This window comes from Lonchura striata, chromosome 3 (assembly GCF_050655825.1).
Source record: "Lonchura striata isolate lonStrDom1 chromosome 3, ASM5065582v1, whole genome shotgun sequence".
NCBI lineage: Eukaryota > Metazoa > Chordata > Aves > Passeriformes > Estrildidae > Lonchura > Lonchura striata.
Window position 1 is genome coordinate 88163948 of NC_140705.1, and position 18699 is coordinate 88182646.

The window sequence follows — 18699 nt, forward strand, 5'->3', positions numbered from 1 at the left end:
ACCTAAAGCAAAATATGCAACAAAACCTCCAGTCTAAATCAGTAACATTCTTAAGTGGAAGCCAACATTACATTTCTAGTAAGTTGTATCACAGGCAGCATTTGGGTGACCTGGGGCATTCCTTGGTGACCTTGGGAAGAAGCAAAGCCTTGGGAGAGCTTCACCACAGGGATGTGTGTGCACAGTCAGCCCAGACCTGCTCACTAAACTGCCTGATCCACGTGGCACCTAAACCCAGGCAAATGCAAATGCCTTGGAATCTGAGTCAGACCCCATCACTGAATTGGTAAAGGCATGGCAAAGGCTGCCTTAAGATAAGGAGCGTATGCTTTCTTCTAATAAATAGTTAATCTGTGATTAAAAGCTGGTGCACCTGAGAAAACACACTATTTTTTGTGAAATCTGAATAAAATTCTCTGATTACAGAGGTAATTAGCACCTGTCTGTGTGTAATGTGTGCTGAAAAGGGGAAACATGGCACGTGATGCCTGAGAAGTGTCCGGTTGCCACTGCATTGTGGATATTTGAACCAGGATGTGCCAGCTTTTCCCTTTCCTAGGATTCAGTTTTGACATTTGGTGAAATAGCTCAGCTTAGTTAATGATATTTTTAATTACTGGGAGAAGTCAAGAATTGCTGGATCCATAATCACAAGGAATCTGATCTTGGGGCTGGAGAATTTCAGACAAAATCAAGACTGAGAAATGCAAACCCTGTCTTAGTGCCACGGTGCTCACTGTCCCAAAACTTCCTGGGAGTATGTGTCTTTGTCATAAATAGCTCCTAAACATTTTGGTGAGCTTAATAAAATCCTGCCTTGGGCAGATGTCTTTCTTTCTACATGATATCACTAATCCCAGTGTCGCTGCGTTGTGGGCGAATTAGGCTGCACTCTAAAAAAAAGTTTTCCAGCACTTCTTCAGTAAGGGATGTTATGTAAGATGTACAGCCCTAATAGAAAATCACAGGAGACAGGGCTAAAAATGACCTTGGGAGGTCTTCTGACCCTGCCCTGAGGAGGTGGATGCTGCCAGTGCCAGCTCTGAGTGCAAGGGATGTAAATTGAGAGTGTAAATCCAATAGTGCCATTTGATTTTTTTATATCCAAACAAGGTAGCTGGAAGGGGGTGGATTGCAGTGATAGCATGTCTCAGTCATGAATATTAATATTGAGGCAATTAAATCAGATGACTAGGAATTCTAGGACAGGGAGATGCTTTGCATGTCATTGAATCTGTTCCGCAGTTAGTAGAGAAACCCTTTCCTAAATGTGTGGAGCCACCAGTTAGTTACAGGAGGGTTTAGAGTACCCCTTGCACAACCTTGGTTTTCATTTCCCATTTATTAAAAAATTATTTAATTGTCACTGCAGTGTGCTGGGTGACAGTGGATTTGAATGACCAAAATCTGATTTGATGTGCAATTATTAAATTCCTCCCAGCACAGTGCAGGAATCTTAAAGGTCTTTTCCAACCTAATGAATTCTGTGGCTTTGGAAGAGCACCATAACAAAGGGAGTTTGTTGAAGTTGAATGTACCTCAACCAAACTCTTGTTGCCACACATCAAAGTATCCCTACACCCAACATGCTGAATCCTTTGCCCAGGTAACTTTTTGGCAGTTTCCCTCATTTATACTCTCAGTATTTAAAAATGTGCCCCAAGGATTCTGGAGACCTCCTTTAGGAACTTGAATACCAAAGCAGGACGTGCTATGAAAACAGAATCCAGGTGAATTTTGCATTATCACCAAATCACGTTTTTTCCATTTTCTGGCCATGAGGATGTGAGGACTACCTCAGAGCAGCCTTCTGTCCAACTCTTGGGTCTCCCATTCTGTCTTTCCCTCAAATACTCCTCTGTTGGATAAAATCCACCTGCTGTACTTAGCTTGTTACTCCAGTTCCTATGACAAGTAGAAAAGTAGGTTGAACCTCTGGGGTTTTGCCTTCTGTGGGGTTCTTATCCTTTTCCAGGGATCTAGTAAGTGTATAGAGGATCTCAGACTTTAAGATGTTCTCCAGTGCAGTCCCACAGTTGCCTGTGAGTTTTAAGCCTCAAAAAATAAAAAAACCCAAAAAACCAACAGAACCAAAACAAACACAGGAAGAAAAAGGAAACTATCTGAATTACATTACATCCTTGCCCATTCTAAAACAGCAGAGGATAATGTGGCTTAAAGTATATTATGCATTCCTTGCTAGACTGAGACCAAACAGAGTCATATAAAAATGGATGAAGCCAATGCACAAATATGCCTTTGGCAGCAATGTGTCTGATAAAGTTTGACATAACCCCCAAATATCTCCTTTCTTCAAGAGTGTGGATGTCAAAAGAAAAAGAGATCAGCTACATAAATATTGGTGTTGTCTTACAACATGTTAGAGTGACAGATGTGGAGAGAGGGTGAATTGTCACTGAATTTCCCTAAGAGCAAGATATTTCTAATAGTTCAGAAAATAGTTTTATTTCAGCCCTGGAATGAAGCACTGCATGTTGATCATGTCCTCAATGATGTTAAGAGCACAGGAAACTCAAGGAAGAAAGCTCATTTGGTGGTAACCCATTCCCGAGAATGGGAATTTTCCCAAATTGTTACATCCTTAGCAATGTCTTACAAAGGGAGATGGGAAGGAGTGGAAATCTTGTAACCCAGGGGCCCAGAGGAGTCAAATCTGGCAGTAATGCTGTGAGACAGTGACTGTCCTGTTTGTACAGGTTGTTCCAGGGCAGAAGAGATGGATCATACAGGTCTTCTCATAAACACTTTTAGTGCAACTTTTGTTTGGTTGGGTTTTTTGAAAGTTTGTGGACAATGTTTCACTTCATGTGTTTTCAATTTCTCCATCTGCTATGTCCTTGACTGACTTTTTTTCCTCTAAGCTCATAACATCCCAGCATAAATATATTAACAGATCCTGAAATATATATGTGTCTAGTCTATGTGTCAAGAAGACTCACATATATTAGGATTTGCTTGCTCAAGCCTTTGGTAGATGACCTGATTTTTGCTTTTAATCAGATTACAAGAGGAGATTTAAGTAACTGTTTCACACTTTGGAAGGGTTAAGAAGCACAGAGATTCCAGACCAAATCCTCAGCTGATAGGAGCTGGCATTGGGAAGTTGAGAACTGAGGCAGAGTTGTGTGATTTGAAGCAGCAGGGATCTCTGCTCTGGACTCCCAACAGACGAGTGAAGGAATAAAACTAATAAGAGGCAGATGTTGCCAAGAGGTGTGTGTTGTCTGAGGAGATAAGGAATGCTCAGCCAGGAAATCACAGGAGGCCTGGAGCTGAAGAGAATCCAGAGGGGAACTCACATGGAGGGAACTGGTAGGCACAGCTGGGAAGTTGGACTTGAGCATGAAGTCCAAACCCACACTGACACAGCAGTGAACTTGTAACCAAGGAATTTAGAGCTGGCCAGTGCCAGAGGGAGCTCCTGATCCAGTCCCTCTGACAGGATGGGTGCTCAGGAGCCATCTCACATAGAAAACAGTAGAGGGAGGGGTTAGGATGTGCTAGGGGCTGTTGCCTGTGCTAACAGCTGTGATGGTGAGGGAGCTCCCGCAGCTCTTCCCAGGAGTGCCTGTGCTGGGAAGGAACTGATTTGGTGGGAGGGTCCCTGTCGTAGGGAGTTAATTGAATGAGCTGTTCACCTTCTAAGTGCTCATCTGAGCCAGGCTCAGCAGCTCTCCAGAGATGCACCCATCACTAACTATGAAAATCCTCATGCAGCAGAGCATGCAGAACCTCAGATTACCTCTTCCTCTTTTATTGCACAAGGCTATTTTTAATCCAGTGCCTGGCCGGGCATTAATCATCTTTGACAAATTACTGTTTGTTGTCTTCATGTTGTGTAAATTCCCATGTATGTTTTAGCCTATTGCAGTCATGTAAGAGCAGTAAGTGACACCTTATTTCCCTTATTTTACGGGCAGGCTGCAGTAGTGTTGAGCTATCAGAGGAAATTCATGCCCAAATCAATCTGTCAATTTAAACCAGCTGTGCTGCCAATGCAGCTTTGAAGGGCTGTATCAGCCATCAGCACTGCCCCGATACCCATGGATTTCATACCATCAATCATCAATTTTGCTAATTACATGGCAATGTGAGTACAAATGTGTGATGGGAATTGACATCTTAGAGGAAGTTGAGGGGATCACTGAGTCAGGAATGAGTACATGAAGAATTCCACCTACATACAAAGAGGTGCAAGAGTCACAGCAGTTTTTCTGCACCTTTTTTCTTACACTTGAGTGCTACATTCCTAGACATGTGTCTCTCTTAGATCCAGGACTTTGAGAGCAGCACTTCTAAGTGACCCAAGAAATGTCTGATGGTAAAGCTTGTGGGTGCTTTTAGTGTCGGATTAGGGATCTCCTCTTATGTCAAGTTCTTGGGAGAGGGCTGGAACTGACTCATGTTCTTCACAGTGCACCAAAGGTTGCCCTTGTGGAGGTCAGCAAGTGCCTGGTGAGCAGAGCAAGCAGGGTTTGCTCTTTGTGCAAAGTTTTGAGGGCAGAGCAGGGTAGTCCCTGGCCTGTGGGGGAGAGGAGAACACACTGAGAGCTGCACTGTGCCCCGGCAGGTCCTGCTGTCAACCAGCTGGGAACCTCCCAGGCCCTGGGGACGCACAGCTGCTTCCCAGCCCAGCCCCAGCTGTGGCAGCACGGCCTGGCAGGAGCTGGGGGGGAGCCCAGGAGCTGCAGGGTGCCCGGGGAAGCTGTGTGTGCCCCAGAGCCCCGGGACTGTGTGAGGGGTGCCTCTGACCCCAGGTGCCCGCACGGCACCATCTGGTCTCCCTGGGCTCCGCAGTGCTGACCCTGTGGGATATTGTGTTATCTGCATGGAGCGTTTCCAGGTGGGGTGGGTTGGAAGAACTCAAGCCTGCGTTGTCTTTCTGTGAGATTCCTTGGGCCTCAGAAAGGGCCACCTTAAGGTGCAGAATCACAAGCAACAAGGAATTGATCAGTTCCAGGATCAGTATTTTTTGATCTGCCCTGGGAGGAGCGGAGTGGGATGTTCCATGGATATTTGAGAGAGGTGGTCTGCTGTAAGTACAAGTGAGAATGTAGCGAAGGCTCTGGCACTAGTAAACACAAGCAGATCTCTGTGGATAATACGAGTTTTTTTCTGTTTGATTTTTTAGAATCAACCTTGTCCTATGTTAGGCAGCTGGAGGCCAGAGTAAGACAGCTGGAGGAGGAAAATCGCATGCTGCCCCAGGTGGGTGCCAGCCCCGCGGGAGTGCCCAGGCTGCAGAGGGACCAGCAGCCCTTGTCCTTTCTGCATTTGAACACTCACATAACCAAAGGCTCTCACATCTGTTTGCTCATCATGCTATATTTGAGCAGGGGATTCGTTTAAGGCTGTGACAATGCTTTCATTAATTTTTTCCTTTGCAGGCTGTGATACCTTGTCAAGAAAAATTTCCTGGAAACTGCTACTTCTAATAAATTAATTAATTAATCAATGGGTTGGGAATCACAGTGAACTGACCCCTTGCACTCTGGTTTTATTCCAAGTGGTTCTTGTTAAAATATCAACTACTTTTTATAGTTAATGAAAATATTTTGCTCTAAAAGTACAAACATTATAAGTAATAATTGGGTTATATTGTTTTTAATACTTTAAGGACTATATTAGCTACATTAATGCAAGACTGAAAATCAATTGAATAAATAAAAAAATATGATGTTAAAAGTTTTCCTAACACATTCACAAGAATGAAAAGTTTAAAAGTCTGGTACAAATAAATCAAAGACACTTCATATATACACATACCTACCTACTAGAATGTATTTCTATTATATTTCATTAAATAGTCCTTAGAAAAACCTTTAGAAAAATCCTTAGAAAAAACAGATCTTCAAATGAAGTTGCCCACTGGAAAAGAAAAGAAGTTGGATTTTGTTTACATTTAACACTAGTCTTTGGTCTGACGAGGAAAAGTGCACTTTGTTGGACTTAGTACCATTGTTTGACTGTAAAATCCAAGGTAACAGTGATGTAGTAAGAAGTAAAATCTGCTGGCTCAGATTTATTGCCCTTTTCCTAAGGCAGATTTTAAGTAAAGTGTGGTGGCTTTTCCCCACACCTTTCATATGACAGCTGGAAGGGCCTCTACAACTCTTTGTTTGGTGACCTTGAGCACTTTGCTTCTCTTTACCCTAATTTTTGGATCTGGAAAAGAAGGACAGCAGGAAATGTCTACTTATTAACATGTGAACAATTTTCAGTAGGAAAGACAAAGTTTGATCCTCAGTGATAACTAATATTATTTTCTTTTCAATAATGAAGTTCAGGGCAATGTTAGCAAACCCACCCAAAAATACTGTGTGGTTTGTATTGGGTCTGGAACAACAATGGAAGATAAATTGTGCAGAACATTCTTCATGGGCCACATCTTCCAAATCTTTAGATGTGTCCTTGTGTTTTATGTTTGATTTGTCTGGGTTTGAGGTGCGGAGGCAGAATGCACAAAAAGCATTCCCAAATCTTACCAAAGCCTGGAAAACCCACCCTGTGTGCATTGGGTTCAGAGAAAATACCTTGACTGGGTGCCAAACCAGAGAGTAGTCCCTGTAAAACCAGCCTGGCACCTAAGCCTGTAGCTCTTGCAAAAACTATTGGAACAAAATATGCTGGGTGTAGGGTTTTGAAGGGGAAGAGTGAGGTGAAGAAGCCTGGAAACTACTTTTTGTTTTCAATAGTCAGGTCAGTTTGTCTTATGTGTGGTTCTGTTGGCACAAGGCTCTGTGGTAGAGTTCAGAAAAACCTCCTCATATCTCTGGGTATTCATTGTAAGACTTAATGAGTGGCAAGAGTTCACATTTCCTGACATATTTTACTTTTCCTCCTGGTTGAAGTCATGGCTTTGGGAAGAGGAAGGAAGTGTAGACACCAAGCTTATTCTGACTTTGCTCTCATCACCTCAGTGTTACAATTGCCTGAGCTTGTTTTGGAGGTTTGTTATTCCTGTGGGTCCCACCTTGCACATGCTCACCTCAGTGGTGATCAGGTCCTGTCACAAAGAGAAGGATGCAGGATGGAAATGCATAAACTCATTCCATTTAATGGGAGGAATGGGAGTTTGTTGGGCATGAAGCCAAGCCAAGTGCTTTTGACAAATAAACTGAAAATTTACAACAAGCTCCACAACTGATGAAGGTTTTTGGCACAGCTCTTATTAGTTACAGTGTACTGCCTTAAAATTTCAGGACTGCCTCTGTGAGAGATGCCTTTTGCTTTTGCTTTTGCATAGTCCCTCTCTGATGGGGTGCTGGAGGACTGGGAGGGTTTGGCACTTAGGAGGGAGGTGAGAACTCACAGTCGTGAGTGTGGAACCTCTGCTGTCTCTGCTGAAGAGCCCTGGCCTTGTCTCAGGCTTTTTTCTCTCCTCCTGCCATGCTTTCCTTCTTTTCCCTTTCTGCTTTCAAGGTCCTTTCTTCTCCCTCTTTTCTGCTTATGTGTCACTCATGGAAATGCACTGACACATTTGTTGACACCTCTCCAGACAAATCATTCTGTTCCTCTTTCACTTAGATGTGGTTCTTTTCTAATTTCTTTTGCTTTGTTTGTCTCTCTCCATATGTATTAGTTTTCTTTTCAAAACCCCACAGACCTCTAATGTAAAGATTTTATTAATATTTAGGGGCAAGGCCATTTCTAAAGCAAATGGTTTTAAGTGCTGCCATTGCTGTTCAAATGGAACCTGAGTTTCAGCTCTCTCTGCTGTACCAAAGGGCTGCTTTGTCAGGGGAATTGCAGTACCATCGCTGAGTCAATATTTTAGTTTGACCAGGTAATAGAAAAGGTGTAAAAATGGGAATATTCACTTAAGCCTGTTAATGTCTCTTGCTGTGCTGCACAGTGGTTGAGAAGGTGGTTCAGAGCATCGGAGGGGGTTTCAGAGTACAAGGAGCCGTAAGTTGCAGTTTTGGTGAGAGCTGTTCTTTTGCTGTTGATGTTCTGTTTTCCTTCTCTCCAATAACAAGATATGATCCAGACCCTTTCAGTTTCTGGCCACAAACAGGACTTTTGAACAAGAAAGCAGTTACTTTTCAAGATTTATGGCATGCAGCTGGGTCTTCTATTGGGAATGCCAGACTGTGCTGGCTGTGGTCAGGCCAAGGGGTGAGCAGCTTACAGTGGTGCCCCTGAAACACTCCTGTGGGCAAGGCTGTGGACAGCAGGGCCTGGGGGCTGCAGGGCTTGAGCAAGAACGTTTCTGGTTAGCTGGATGGAGTTCAGGCCGGAGTAGCTCCCAGTGGGGCTGAGGCAGGAGCAACACATGAGCTCTGGCAGTGCCTTCTGCTGACTGAAAACACACATGGAACTTCAGCACCACTGGGAATCGGGCTGTGCAGCTGACGTTGAAAAGGGAAAATGCATCATCAGCAATGCTCTAACTACCTACAGCATGTTGACCCTGGCTGGAGGCTAGGTGCCCCCCCAAAAGCTGCTCCATCAGTCCCTTCCTCAGCTGGTCAGGGGAAAAACACAGTGGAAGGCTCATGGGTTGAGATAAGGACAGGGACAGATCACTCCCCAGTTACTGTCATGGGCAGAACAGACTTGGCCTGGAGAAATTCATTTAATTCATTGCCACTCTAATCAGAGTAGGATAATGAGAAATAGAAACTAAATCTTAAAACACTTTCCCCTCACTGCTCCCTACTTCCCTGGCTCAGCTTTACTCCTGATTTTCTCTATCTCCTCCCCATCAGCAGTACAGGGTGGACAGGGCATTTTTTCTTCCTTCTTGAATATGTATCCCATTTACACTGAGCTGGAGGGCTGAGAACTGGGAAGCCATCCCTAAAGCCTTCCTGTTAATAAAACCCTAAATCTTCCTCTACCATTCAGATCTTATCACACTGGTCCGCTACATCAGGACATAACACCTATTCTGTTGTAATGAAGATGCTCAGAGATAATTGATAAAATATTTAGGGATCAAAGATTAGATTTGGATCCCAGTTGCAGCACCCTGAGCTGTGACAGCCCTGTTATGTCAGTGAGTATCTTCAGAGGCCTGGAAAGAGGAGTGTTTTCCCAGACTCGCTGTGGTGCATAACTGCTCCCTATGTCTTTTGCTGGGAGAAGCCAGAGCAGGATCTGGCATCCACATGTCAATTAGCTGAAGATATCCCTGAGTTTTTGTAGGGGTGGTATTTCAGGGCTGATCAGCTCAGCTGAAATGCTCTGGGAATGTGGACATCTGTCATATAATGACAGTGAGTGCATTTGCAAAAGACAAACTTGGCAAGTCACCCAATTTAAATTGCTTCAGTTCTTATTTGTTTCATGGGAGAAGGAGGAGACTTTTCCCCTTCCAGCTCTTTGTCCTTGCAATTCAGCTTTCCCTTTCAGTGAAGGGGAGGGAAAACATTGCCAGGATGCTGCAGACAAAGTGCCAGGGGGACTGGAGCTGGAATGCGGGGAGTGAGCTCCTGGACCAGGAGGCAGTTCTGGTGCTGGGCTCAACTCAAGCCCTTCTGCTCCCTCTCATCTGGGCTCTCCTGCCTCTGTTTCCTCATTCTTGCCTTTCCAAGGCTTTTGGTCCTTTTCCATCTCTTTTTGCTGTATTTATTTCACTTACACTATTGATTCAGGCCCCTTTTTATGGGGTTTGCATCCTTGTTAGTCCATGCCAGTCCTGGTATGTTAAACTGGAAAATGGCAGGTGTGACTCTTTGGCACACATTAGTTTATTTTTAAGCTCTTCCAACATTTCCATTTTCTTCTTTCTTCCCCCTTCCATTAGATTATCACATTTTATTTCAACCCACTTCCAAATCTTTCAAAAATCTTTCATTGAGGTCTGTGTTTTATATTTTCCCTTTTCATGACATTTATAAATTATAAATCTAATTAGAGATGGGAACTGTTTGGTTAGTGTTCTTTTTCCTAAAATCTGTGTCACTTGCAGTCCCATAGTGTTTTTCTCCTGACTTCCTTAGCATGTAGAATAGGAAATCCTTCAACCAAACTGTAATTAAAAGCCATTGAACAAACTGATGTTTCCTAATTATGTCATCAAATATTTGCTGAAAGAAAGTGAATCAAGAGCATCCACCCACCCAGTTCCTTCATGTGCTCCCATCCCCAGTGTAAATTAATAGGCCATTAGTAAAGGGCTCCAGTTCCCAGCAGCTGAGGTTCTGGGCAGAGCCTTTATCTCAGGGTGTCCGTTGTGCTGGAAGACACGAGTTCATGAGCTTCAACTTACCAAGACACAAATTCAAGAAAAACTTGGACTACAGAGAATTGCAGCTCTCAGAGGACAGATAGTGCTTTTTTCTAGTTATTACTCAAAAAGTCTGGAATTACTTTGTCCTTGGGATTTTTTAGTAGACTCCATGGAATCATCTGGATTTTACATGTGTAGCCTCCAAGGTGTGGAACTGCCACAGCCCAGAACATTTTCCTCTTACCTGTTCATTATCAAAAGAGGTTTCTGAAGGGTTTATTGGAAATGGCTGTTTCTGAGGGGGCGAAGCCAGCAATGGTTTTGGCCACTCAAAAATCTGAGTCTGTCTCCAACCCACTGTGAGAGTGTGTGGATTTTGACAGCAGGTTTCTGCTGAGGTCTTTGAGGACAGCTGAAAAACTGCAGTGTTTGAAGATTAGGTACTTTAATTGACAGGAATGTTCCCTAAAAAAATGTCACTGTTTTCTTTAGTGTGTTATTAATCCAGCAGAGCAACATGCTGCAGTTATTGCTTTCTGGTTTTCCTTTCTCCTGCCTGTTTGAAACACGCTGACAAACACGGTCTGTGTTTGCTTTGAGCTGTACAGGGAAAATGAGGGCTGGGGAAATCAGGAAAAAAACCTTTGAAAATCAGGTAGTGATTGAACTGGTGTGGCAGCTACCCAGCAGGAAGGATCTGCTTCCCAGTAAACCACTTGCCTCTAGGATAAGAGGCTGCTGCACAATGAGGTAGGGCTTGGATGGTGAGTGAACAAGCAGTACCCAGCAGGCAGGAAAATCCTGCTCTCTTGGAAGCTTTGATGATGTGACTGTGAGTGTCCTTGAGGCAGTCATGGACTGCTTTTCCCTTCCTGGCTCTCCCTGTGTGCCAGGCACCTCTGGAGGGGCTGGCACATGGACTCCTATGGACTGAGCTGGACACTGGGCTGGGCACTACAGTGGCTTTCATTCATGACTGTCCTTTTCAACAATACAGACTGAAAAAATGGAACTTTCTACTGACTTAAGTAGAAAAGGTCATGATTAATTCTCTCCATCACAAAATACCCTGTTTCACACAGGGGTCTTTATTCTGACCCTGACCAGGGTACAGGGCAGGGTTTACCTCTGGCACTGTGGGAAAATGGCCTGAGTAGTAACATTTTGCAGTTAGTGTGAGTGAAATGCTAAATTTCCATTCATTTGGGCTTTTTTTAGGTGATATTACAGGGCTGAGTCAGATTTCCTGTTCTTTCTATTCACAAGAGTCACGTTTTGGCATTAGATATTTTGTAGATTTACATCTAACAGCAAATGGATCTTTGCATTCAGGGATTCTGATCTTTGTGGGAAGACATACACGGGATATAGTGTGGGTTTTATCTGCTCTCTGCAGTGGGATGACCTGCACACAGATCCCTGTAGGCTCAGAAGAGGCCATGTGCACACTGCTATGCTTGGGCACAAGGGCTGGCCAGGGCCAGTAGGGAAGGCTGGCTGTGTGAGATGAGCAAAAAAGTAAATGATTTCTCAGGTGCTGATGTTATACAGTTGTTTGTTCACAATTACTCCAGATTTTTAAAGTTTTTAGAGCTTTCAACACTACTGAGCTATGGCTTCATCCTTCCTGTCTGATTTGGATCCACTTTCACTGTTTGTCACCAGATAAGAAAAGATCTGTCACAGGGAATATGCTTCCAGTGGCTAGATGCAGGTGCTGTGTGGAGCTAGGGAGGAGGAGGAAGGGAGAAGATTGCTCTTCCCATCCTCGAGGTCCTGTTCAGGATCCAGTTGTACTCAGGGCTGGGCAGTGACAGGGGCCTCAGTGCAAGGACACCAAGGGCAGGTTTTGGTGGAAGGTGAAATGTGTCCCTGCTCTCTCTGGGAAGCAGCAGCTGTGCCAGAGGCTCTGCAGAACTCAGTTCCTTGTCCCCCAAGGCCCCATGCTTTGGCAAAATGTCTTTTCCTTCTGCTTTGCTTCCCTGCCTCTGGAACTCCTAACAGCAATGCTGGAGTGTCTCCAGCTCATAGGGCCCATGCTCAGGCTAGGCATCGCCCTCATCCCCTGGAATAAGCTTCCTCCAAGGGAGGCAGAAGCTTTACTACCTCAGTGGAGTGGCCTCACCTGGCATGAGAAATCCCTGAGCTGGTGAAGGGCCTTCAGGGCTGCAAAATCTGCCTTACTTTTTCAAGAAAACTTATGTCTCTTATCAAGGACAGGGAAAGGAAGGAGAAAGATGTCCACAGGGGAAATAATAATTTTCAGTCTCATACCAGTATGTGTTGGCTGCTTGAAGCATTGTGTTCACAAGTTTCTCATTCTCATGAAAGGAGACAAAAATGTGCTACATTTGGCAGGGAAGAGGCTGTGGAACACAACTGCCTGGAGGAAGGCTTGAACTCTGAGAGCAGCACCACTTGCATGAGGTTTGGATTTTATTGTGTTCAGGAGGCTTTACATGTCTAGTCAGTACTCATTTTCTCTGCATTTTAATGGCAATATTTCTATTTTCCATTCAAAACTGACCAAAATATTTCCTGCCTCTGGAATTAGTAAAGAAACAGAATATTTTAATTGGTAAAAGCTCCAAAGCTGACAGACTGAATTTATACTAACCCAGACTTGTTACAATCTGCTTTATTACCCCTTTTTCTTAAACTTTAATTTCCTTTCTCAAAGTACAGCATTAAGTCTGGCCAGTCACTAACAGATCTATAAATCCTTCCCAAAGCAAAATAAGTCCTAAACCCCCTCCCATACCTCACAGCAAACTGCTCCTAGTCCTTGCTGGGAGGATTGCAGGATGCTGCCCTGCACAGCCTTGAGTGTGTGCAGCTTTGTCAGCCTGGTTATGAGATCCATTAGTGCCCACTCTAATGAGCTACATGGATCCAGTGCTTGGCAGGAGGACAAATTTGTCTATGAAATGAGGTTTCAGATTCTGGCTTAATGTACCTTTTCTATGGGTTTAGCATATGCAGCATTCTGGGGTTTGGTGCTTTTTAATGTATTTAATTTTTTAAGTGTTTTTTTAAGATATGTGAGGTCCAGTCCAGATGACTGTGGGGGTCAAGTTGATGTGTTGGGTGGCTGGGAGGGTTCTCTCTGCCCCTTGGTATTGCTCTGAGCCTGCACTATTGCTTACAGTGGCCTTAGCATATCCCAAGAGCATTAGGAACTAGCTTTGGTCTGGGTTACTTTCCAATGAATTTTCAGGCAAACTGGATCTGTGAAGTTCAGCCTCGTGTCTTTGCTCTTTGCCCTTTTTCTCCCACACTCACCTTCATCTTTTCCTATTGTTTAGATTAGAGACAGCCCCCAAAATCTCTGCCCTGCACTATGTGCTTGCTCAGCAGGGCAAATGACTGCACATGGGGCACTGATCCTCATCAGAGGCTCTTTCCACTTTTCCACTGTCATTATTTTTCCTTCAGAAATGCATTTCCCACACATTCCAGCAGGAATTACTGCTACATTATTCCCTCGGTCTTTGAACCGTTTTGTTTCTTTGTATTTCTCTCTCTCTTTTTCTTTTTCTTTTTTTTTTTTTTTTTTTACCCCGAAGTTCTACATGAGGAATGAAAGGGAAGAGCAGGGCGGGGTGGGAGCGGGGCTAGGGCAGTCCCTACAGCTGCAGCTCTCACATTGCTGCCCACTGATGCAGCAAGACTATTTTTAGCATTCCTTCAGAGCCGCCTGCTTGCTCAGGTTACAGGAGATGCTTTACATCCTGCAAAGTTGGAGGTGACTGGGCTGGAAGAGTTTAGGTAGCTTGCGTTTTTTTAGCAGTGTCTTGAAGAGCCCTTCCAGGTGTCCACTGGGAGGACAAAGCCCTGAGGCTGTCGCTGCTGGGGACAAGTTGACATCTCTCAGGCCAAGGGGGCCATGGCCTTGCTTGGAGGAACTGGAGGCAGGGAAGGAGGGAGCTGGCAGCCTGGAGCTCCTGACTCCTTCCCTGGTCGGCTGCCACTCAGCTTGTGTTGCAAACCTCGCAGCAACGTTCAAAAATAAGAGTTCTGCTGAAGGAACAACCTCCAGAATTACGGAGATAAAATTAGACCTAAAAACCTTACACTGAGGTTGAAATTATCTCACTAAACTTTGTAGCACTTCTGTGAGGCAATGTACACATATAAGAAATTTTGTTACTATGTCCTGATTTTTCCAGGGAGACGCCCTTGAGGGCCAGAGCGTTTGGGTGACACTAAGCAGTGCCACCCACTCTGCCTCAAGTGACCCTGGGTTACTGTGGAACGGAGAAAGGGGGGCTTTGGAGTAACACACACCTTCAGCACTTCTCAGCCTTTTGCAAATGAACAACGAATAACTGACATCTGTTTTAATCAGTGACCAAGCTTTTTGTGTATTAAATAGTGTTTAATTTTTTGCGAAGGATGCCATTAGGATGCCAGGAGGGGCGGAGGGGAGTCACTGCTCTGCAAACGAGCCAGCCAACATCAGTGGACATGGCTCAGCCTCTCAGCAGTCTGACTCAGTGGTAAATGCTCTGAAGGTAATGCTGCTCCTCTGGTACAGTCCATGCAAAACGTCCTGTCTGTCCCTCAACACGTGTGTATTGTCCTGGCAACATCCCTGTGGGCACCACCAGGATGTTACTGTCATGAGTGGAGTTGTTTTGTTTGTCACTCATTGCATCTGTGGACTATGTGTTTCCTGAGGGGTCCAGCCATCTCAGCTGTGTTGATTCCAGCTGTAGCTGCTTTTCCATGTTACATTTGTAGTTTTTCTTTGAGGCTGGAAGTGGTGTTTTGCTGAATAAGGAAGTCTTTCATTGAGTATGCATGTTTGTACTCCAGTGGACTACAAGGGATTCCTGTAACCTGTGCTGAAAGATTTTAATGCAGAGATAAAGCCAAAGCACACAGTATATTTGTGTTAAAAATAGCAAAGACTGCAATCCCAGGGTCAGTGTTGAAACTCCCTTGGGAACAGATGTGTTTTACTCTGAAGTGAGGGCTGGATTGCAAAGGCCTGCATGGCATTGAGACACAGCAGTTGAGACAAGTAACCAGAGGCGTAAAGTTTCAAGTTCTCCTTTTTGTCAGCAGAAAAATAGTTGCAATTAAAGAAACTTAGAAAGTGTTAAAGATTCCAAGGTTTATGCGGTGACCTGAGACAAGTGGTTGAGTTCACTATCTCACTGCAGCACAGGCACCAGTGGTGTAGGTGTTCCTCTGGAGGGGAATAAAACTGAGGGAGAGCTGAGCAGAGTGAGGGCTGTGTATTCCTCTCTCCCAGTGCTGTCTCAGTTGTGGCTGTTTGGGGTTTTGATCACCTCTTCTCTCCTGTGCTTTACTCATTTCTAACCTGCTTTAGGTTAATTGGGTGTTATTACATACTCGTACAGGTATTGGAGGGACATACTTGGTGGGGGAGGTTTGCCCTCTTTCTGGAAGGGACTTCTGCAGACATTTGCTCTGGTTTTGAGCTCAGCAGTGCTGTTGACTTACCTGAACATCTGAGTTCCTGCACAGTGTGATTGTGCTCCTCAGGCTAGGTGACACTGGCTTCTCCTTGGTGGAGCCTGAGGAAATGGGTTTATGCAAGTGAACCCAGCACAACTTACAGCCATCAGATCCCTTCCTGTAACACAGCCCCCGGGCACAGCAGCACTTCCTGCAGCCACCTCACCTGTTTTCCTGGCATCCAGAGGGGAGAGGCAACAGAGAGTACCCCAGCCCCTCTCCTGGTGCCCTCACTGTCATGTCCCCTCTGTGGTGGCCACCCCAGCCATGTCCCTGGCAGTAGCACTCTGCCCAGGAATGCACCATTCTCACCCTTGTACAACCTTCCCAGCTCCCAAGGAATGCCTGGGTCAGAGTGCTCCAGGTCCTCTCTGCATCTTCCATATATTTCACCTGCTGCTGCCTAGAAAATAAAGCTATGCTGGGTAATTTTGTCAAGAGATCATGTGTCATTATGGAAAAAAGCCTTTTGTAGTTCTCTTAAAATCCCCCTTGGTAAAGGCTCTTCCCTGAAGAGAGCATTTAACAAGGTGCTTTTGACAACCTGTAATAACAGCTGGTCTGTGTAAGCAAAATATTAGAACAACAGCTGATGCTTTGCTTGCTGAAATGGATTGATAAGAAATACACAGAGTTTAGTTCAATATGATGTGAAAGCTGAGCTTTAAGTTCACTAGGCGGTACTGCAGCAATTGATATAAATGAAGTGTTGTATCCAAATGAAGAGTGAACTGTCAGCTCACAGACTGCCCAACTTCCCCATTCGCAGTCAGGGAGCAGACCCTGCTGTTTCCCAGGGTGGACACATGGGTTTGTTCCCACTTTTCTGGGGAATGCACACTCTGCAGAATCGAGTGCAGGAGGAAGAACCAGCCAGCACCAGGAGCCTGCTTTTCTGTACTAATTTGGCAACTTGGAATTCCTGCAATAAAGAAATAATCTCTGATATAAAACCTCATTGTTAGTGCAACCACTTGTGCACAGCAAGAGACCTGAAGAGCAGGAATATGTTTTAAAGGGACATTTCCATTAGGAAACAGAGGAGGGTGTTGTTAAAATACTGCTGTTGTCTTCCTGGCTTTGAAAAAAAATGAAAAAAAAATTAAACAATTGTCTCGATTCTCCTTCTGGTGGAAGAAGTGGGGAACAAGAGCAGATCTTTGGCACCCAGCTGGTTGGCTAAGGGTCTTCCATGACATGCTCTGCCAGGCAGGATGGTTGGAAGAATTTGCCATGTGTGTGTCCCCATGCCTGGGCCACTTGTATCTGACCAAACTGCTTGTGGTACTCCATACAGATTTGCTTTGCACTCAGACAGCTGGAAAAACATGCAGGGTAAGTTTAAGGTATTTAATTTTCCGTTCCATATTGAGCCTGGAATCACCTGAAGATGCAGAGTAATCTTGGTTTAAATGCTGACAGTACACCCTTGAAGATTTTATATGGAAATTAAGTAAATTATTGTTTCTGTAAGGTAATTACTGTTTCATTAGGAATACTGTAGTGGTAACCTATGGGTTAGTATTGATCAGAAAAATCTATGTGTATAATATATCTGGGATAAAGTCCAGTATGACTCAGCTGACCTGAATTTATCCTTCATAAGAATAAAACTTGACAAGTGTGATAAAGTCTGACAGCCTCAGTTTCCCCACCTGAACAATGGCCATTTTGTATTTTTCTGCCTATGATATTCATTCACAATTTATGGATAAAACCCCAGTTTGGAAGTTATACATATTTAATAGAAACCCATTAAAATTCTTGTGAAGTAAGTAATGCCATTTCCAAAATGCTCAATTTGACATTATCACTTCCTTTGTGTAAATCTCAAATATATACTTGTATCCCACCTTGTCCCTTTGTTCCCCAGCCATTCAAAGCTCTGTTGCTGAAATGCTCCCTCTGCATTGAAATGCTCCCTTTTCCTCTGACTCTTCTAATCTGTGCCTGATTTGACTATTGATATATTGTTATACTTTTTAAATAGTTGGTTATTTCCTTTCTGGTTTTGTCTTTTACACCCACCCAGTCCACATTAAAAGCACAGGGGATTTGTGATTAACTGATTATAATGTTTCTTTTCTTTTACATTCTCCTTGCAATTCCTGCCAGGCCGTAACTCAGTGTTTAGCTGCAGCCTGATGCACTGTGGGTTTTTCACAGGAAACATTTGCCATGGCATTGTGTTGCCTGCGAAAACAGTGGAATGATGACAAGTTTCACTTTGAGCTCCAGAATTTTGAAGTGTGGTTTTGACTGGTACCAAAATGCAATCTGGTACCAAAATATTGCAAAATGCAAATATAGATGTGTAAATCATTCTGTAGGAATTTTGTGGTGATATATGATTGTGCTGGTATGGAATTGGTGCCTCCTTATCAACAATGTATTTGGGAATGGTTTTGCTTTACATTTATAAGCTTGTAATGCCTTTTGAGAATGTAGCCACATGTGGCAGCAGGTTTAGAGGTAGTTCATGGCGTATTAGAGAGCATGGATAATTCCAAAGCACAGGAATGTCTGGAGGGGTTTTATTCATGATTTTCTCAGGTTATTGGGAAGTTTTGCTTGCAATTCACTTTGGAAGGGAGGCCAAGGGAAGGTGGGACACACCAGTTTGGATTATGGGTGTAGCTGGGCAGGAGAGCTCAGGGAGCTGAGAATTCCAGGGGTATTTCCTGCTGCTCATGGAGTCCCACAGGGCTGGAATGCTGCTGCAGCCAACAGATCTGATGGGTCACACCTGCAGTTGGGTGCAGGTTCCTGCCTGGCTTCCAGGCACATTCCTGCATCCTGGCACTCAGCTGTGTTGGAAGTAAGCTAAAAAGCAATCTCTGTAGCTGCACTGTGAAGCTCACAGCTGTCCTTTAGGTGAGGTTTCTGCTGAAATTTGGGATTTTTTTGAGTGACATTTTGACCCCAACTTGTCACTTGTGCTTAGGACAGGGCTCTCTTGTATGGGTTTGTCCCTTCCTAGCAATCAGGGGCTACTCATTCAGCTGGGACAAGGG

At 44.3% G+C, this 18699-nt stretch overlaps 1 protein-coding gene across 5 annotated transcripts in view; it reads left to right on the forward strand.

Moving 5' to 3' along the window:
- Positions 1–18699, forward strand: part of CCDC85A (coiled-coil domain containing 85A) — a 134359-nt gene that overhangs the window by 47565 nt on the left and 68095 nt on the right. The window contains exons 3-4 of one of the 5 annotated variants that reach the window (XM_021527516.3): positions 5153–5229; positions 14593–14712. The exons of 2 other annotated variants lie outside the window; for them this stretch is intronic. In XM_021527516.3, coding sequence (XP_021383191.1) covers positions 5153–5229; positions 14593–14712 — 197 coding nt within the window. Of the gene's footprint in view, positions 1–5152; positions 5230–14592; positions 14713–18699 lie in introns of those variants that run through there. 2 more of the 5 variants (XM_021527517.3, XM_021527519.3) reach the window with 2 other exon arrangements.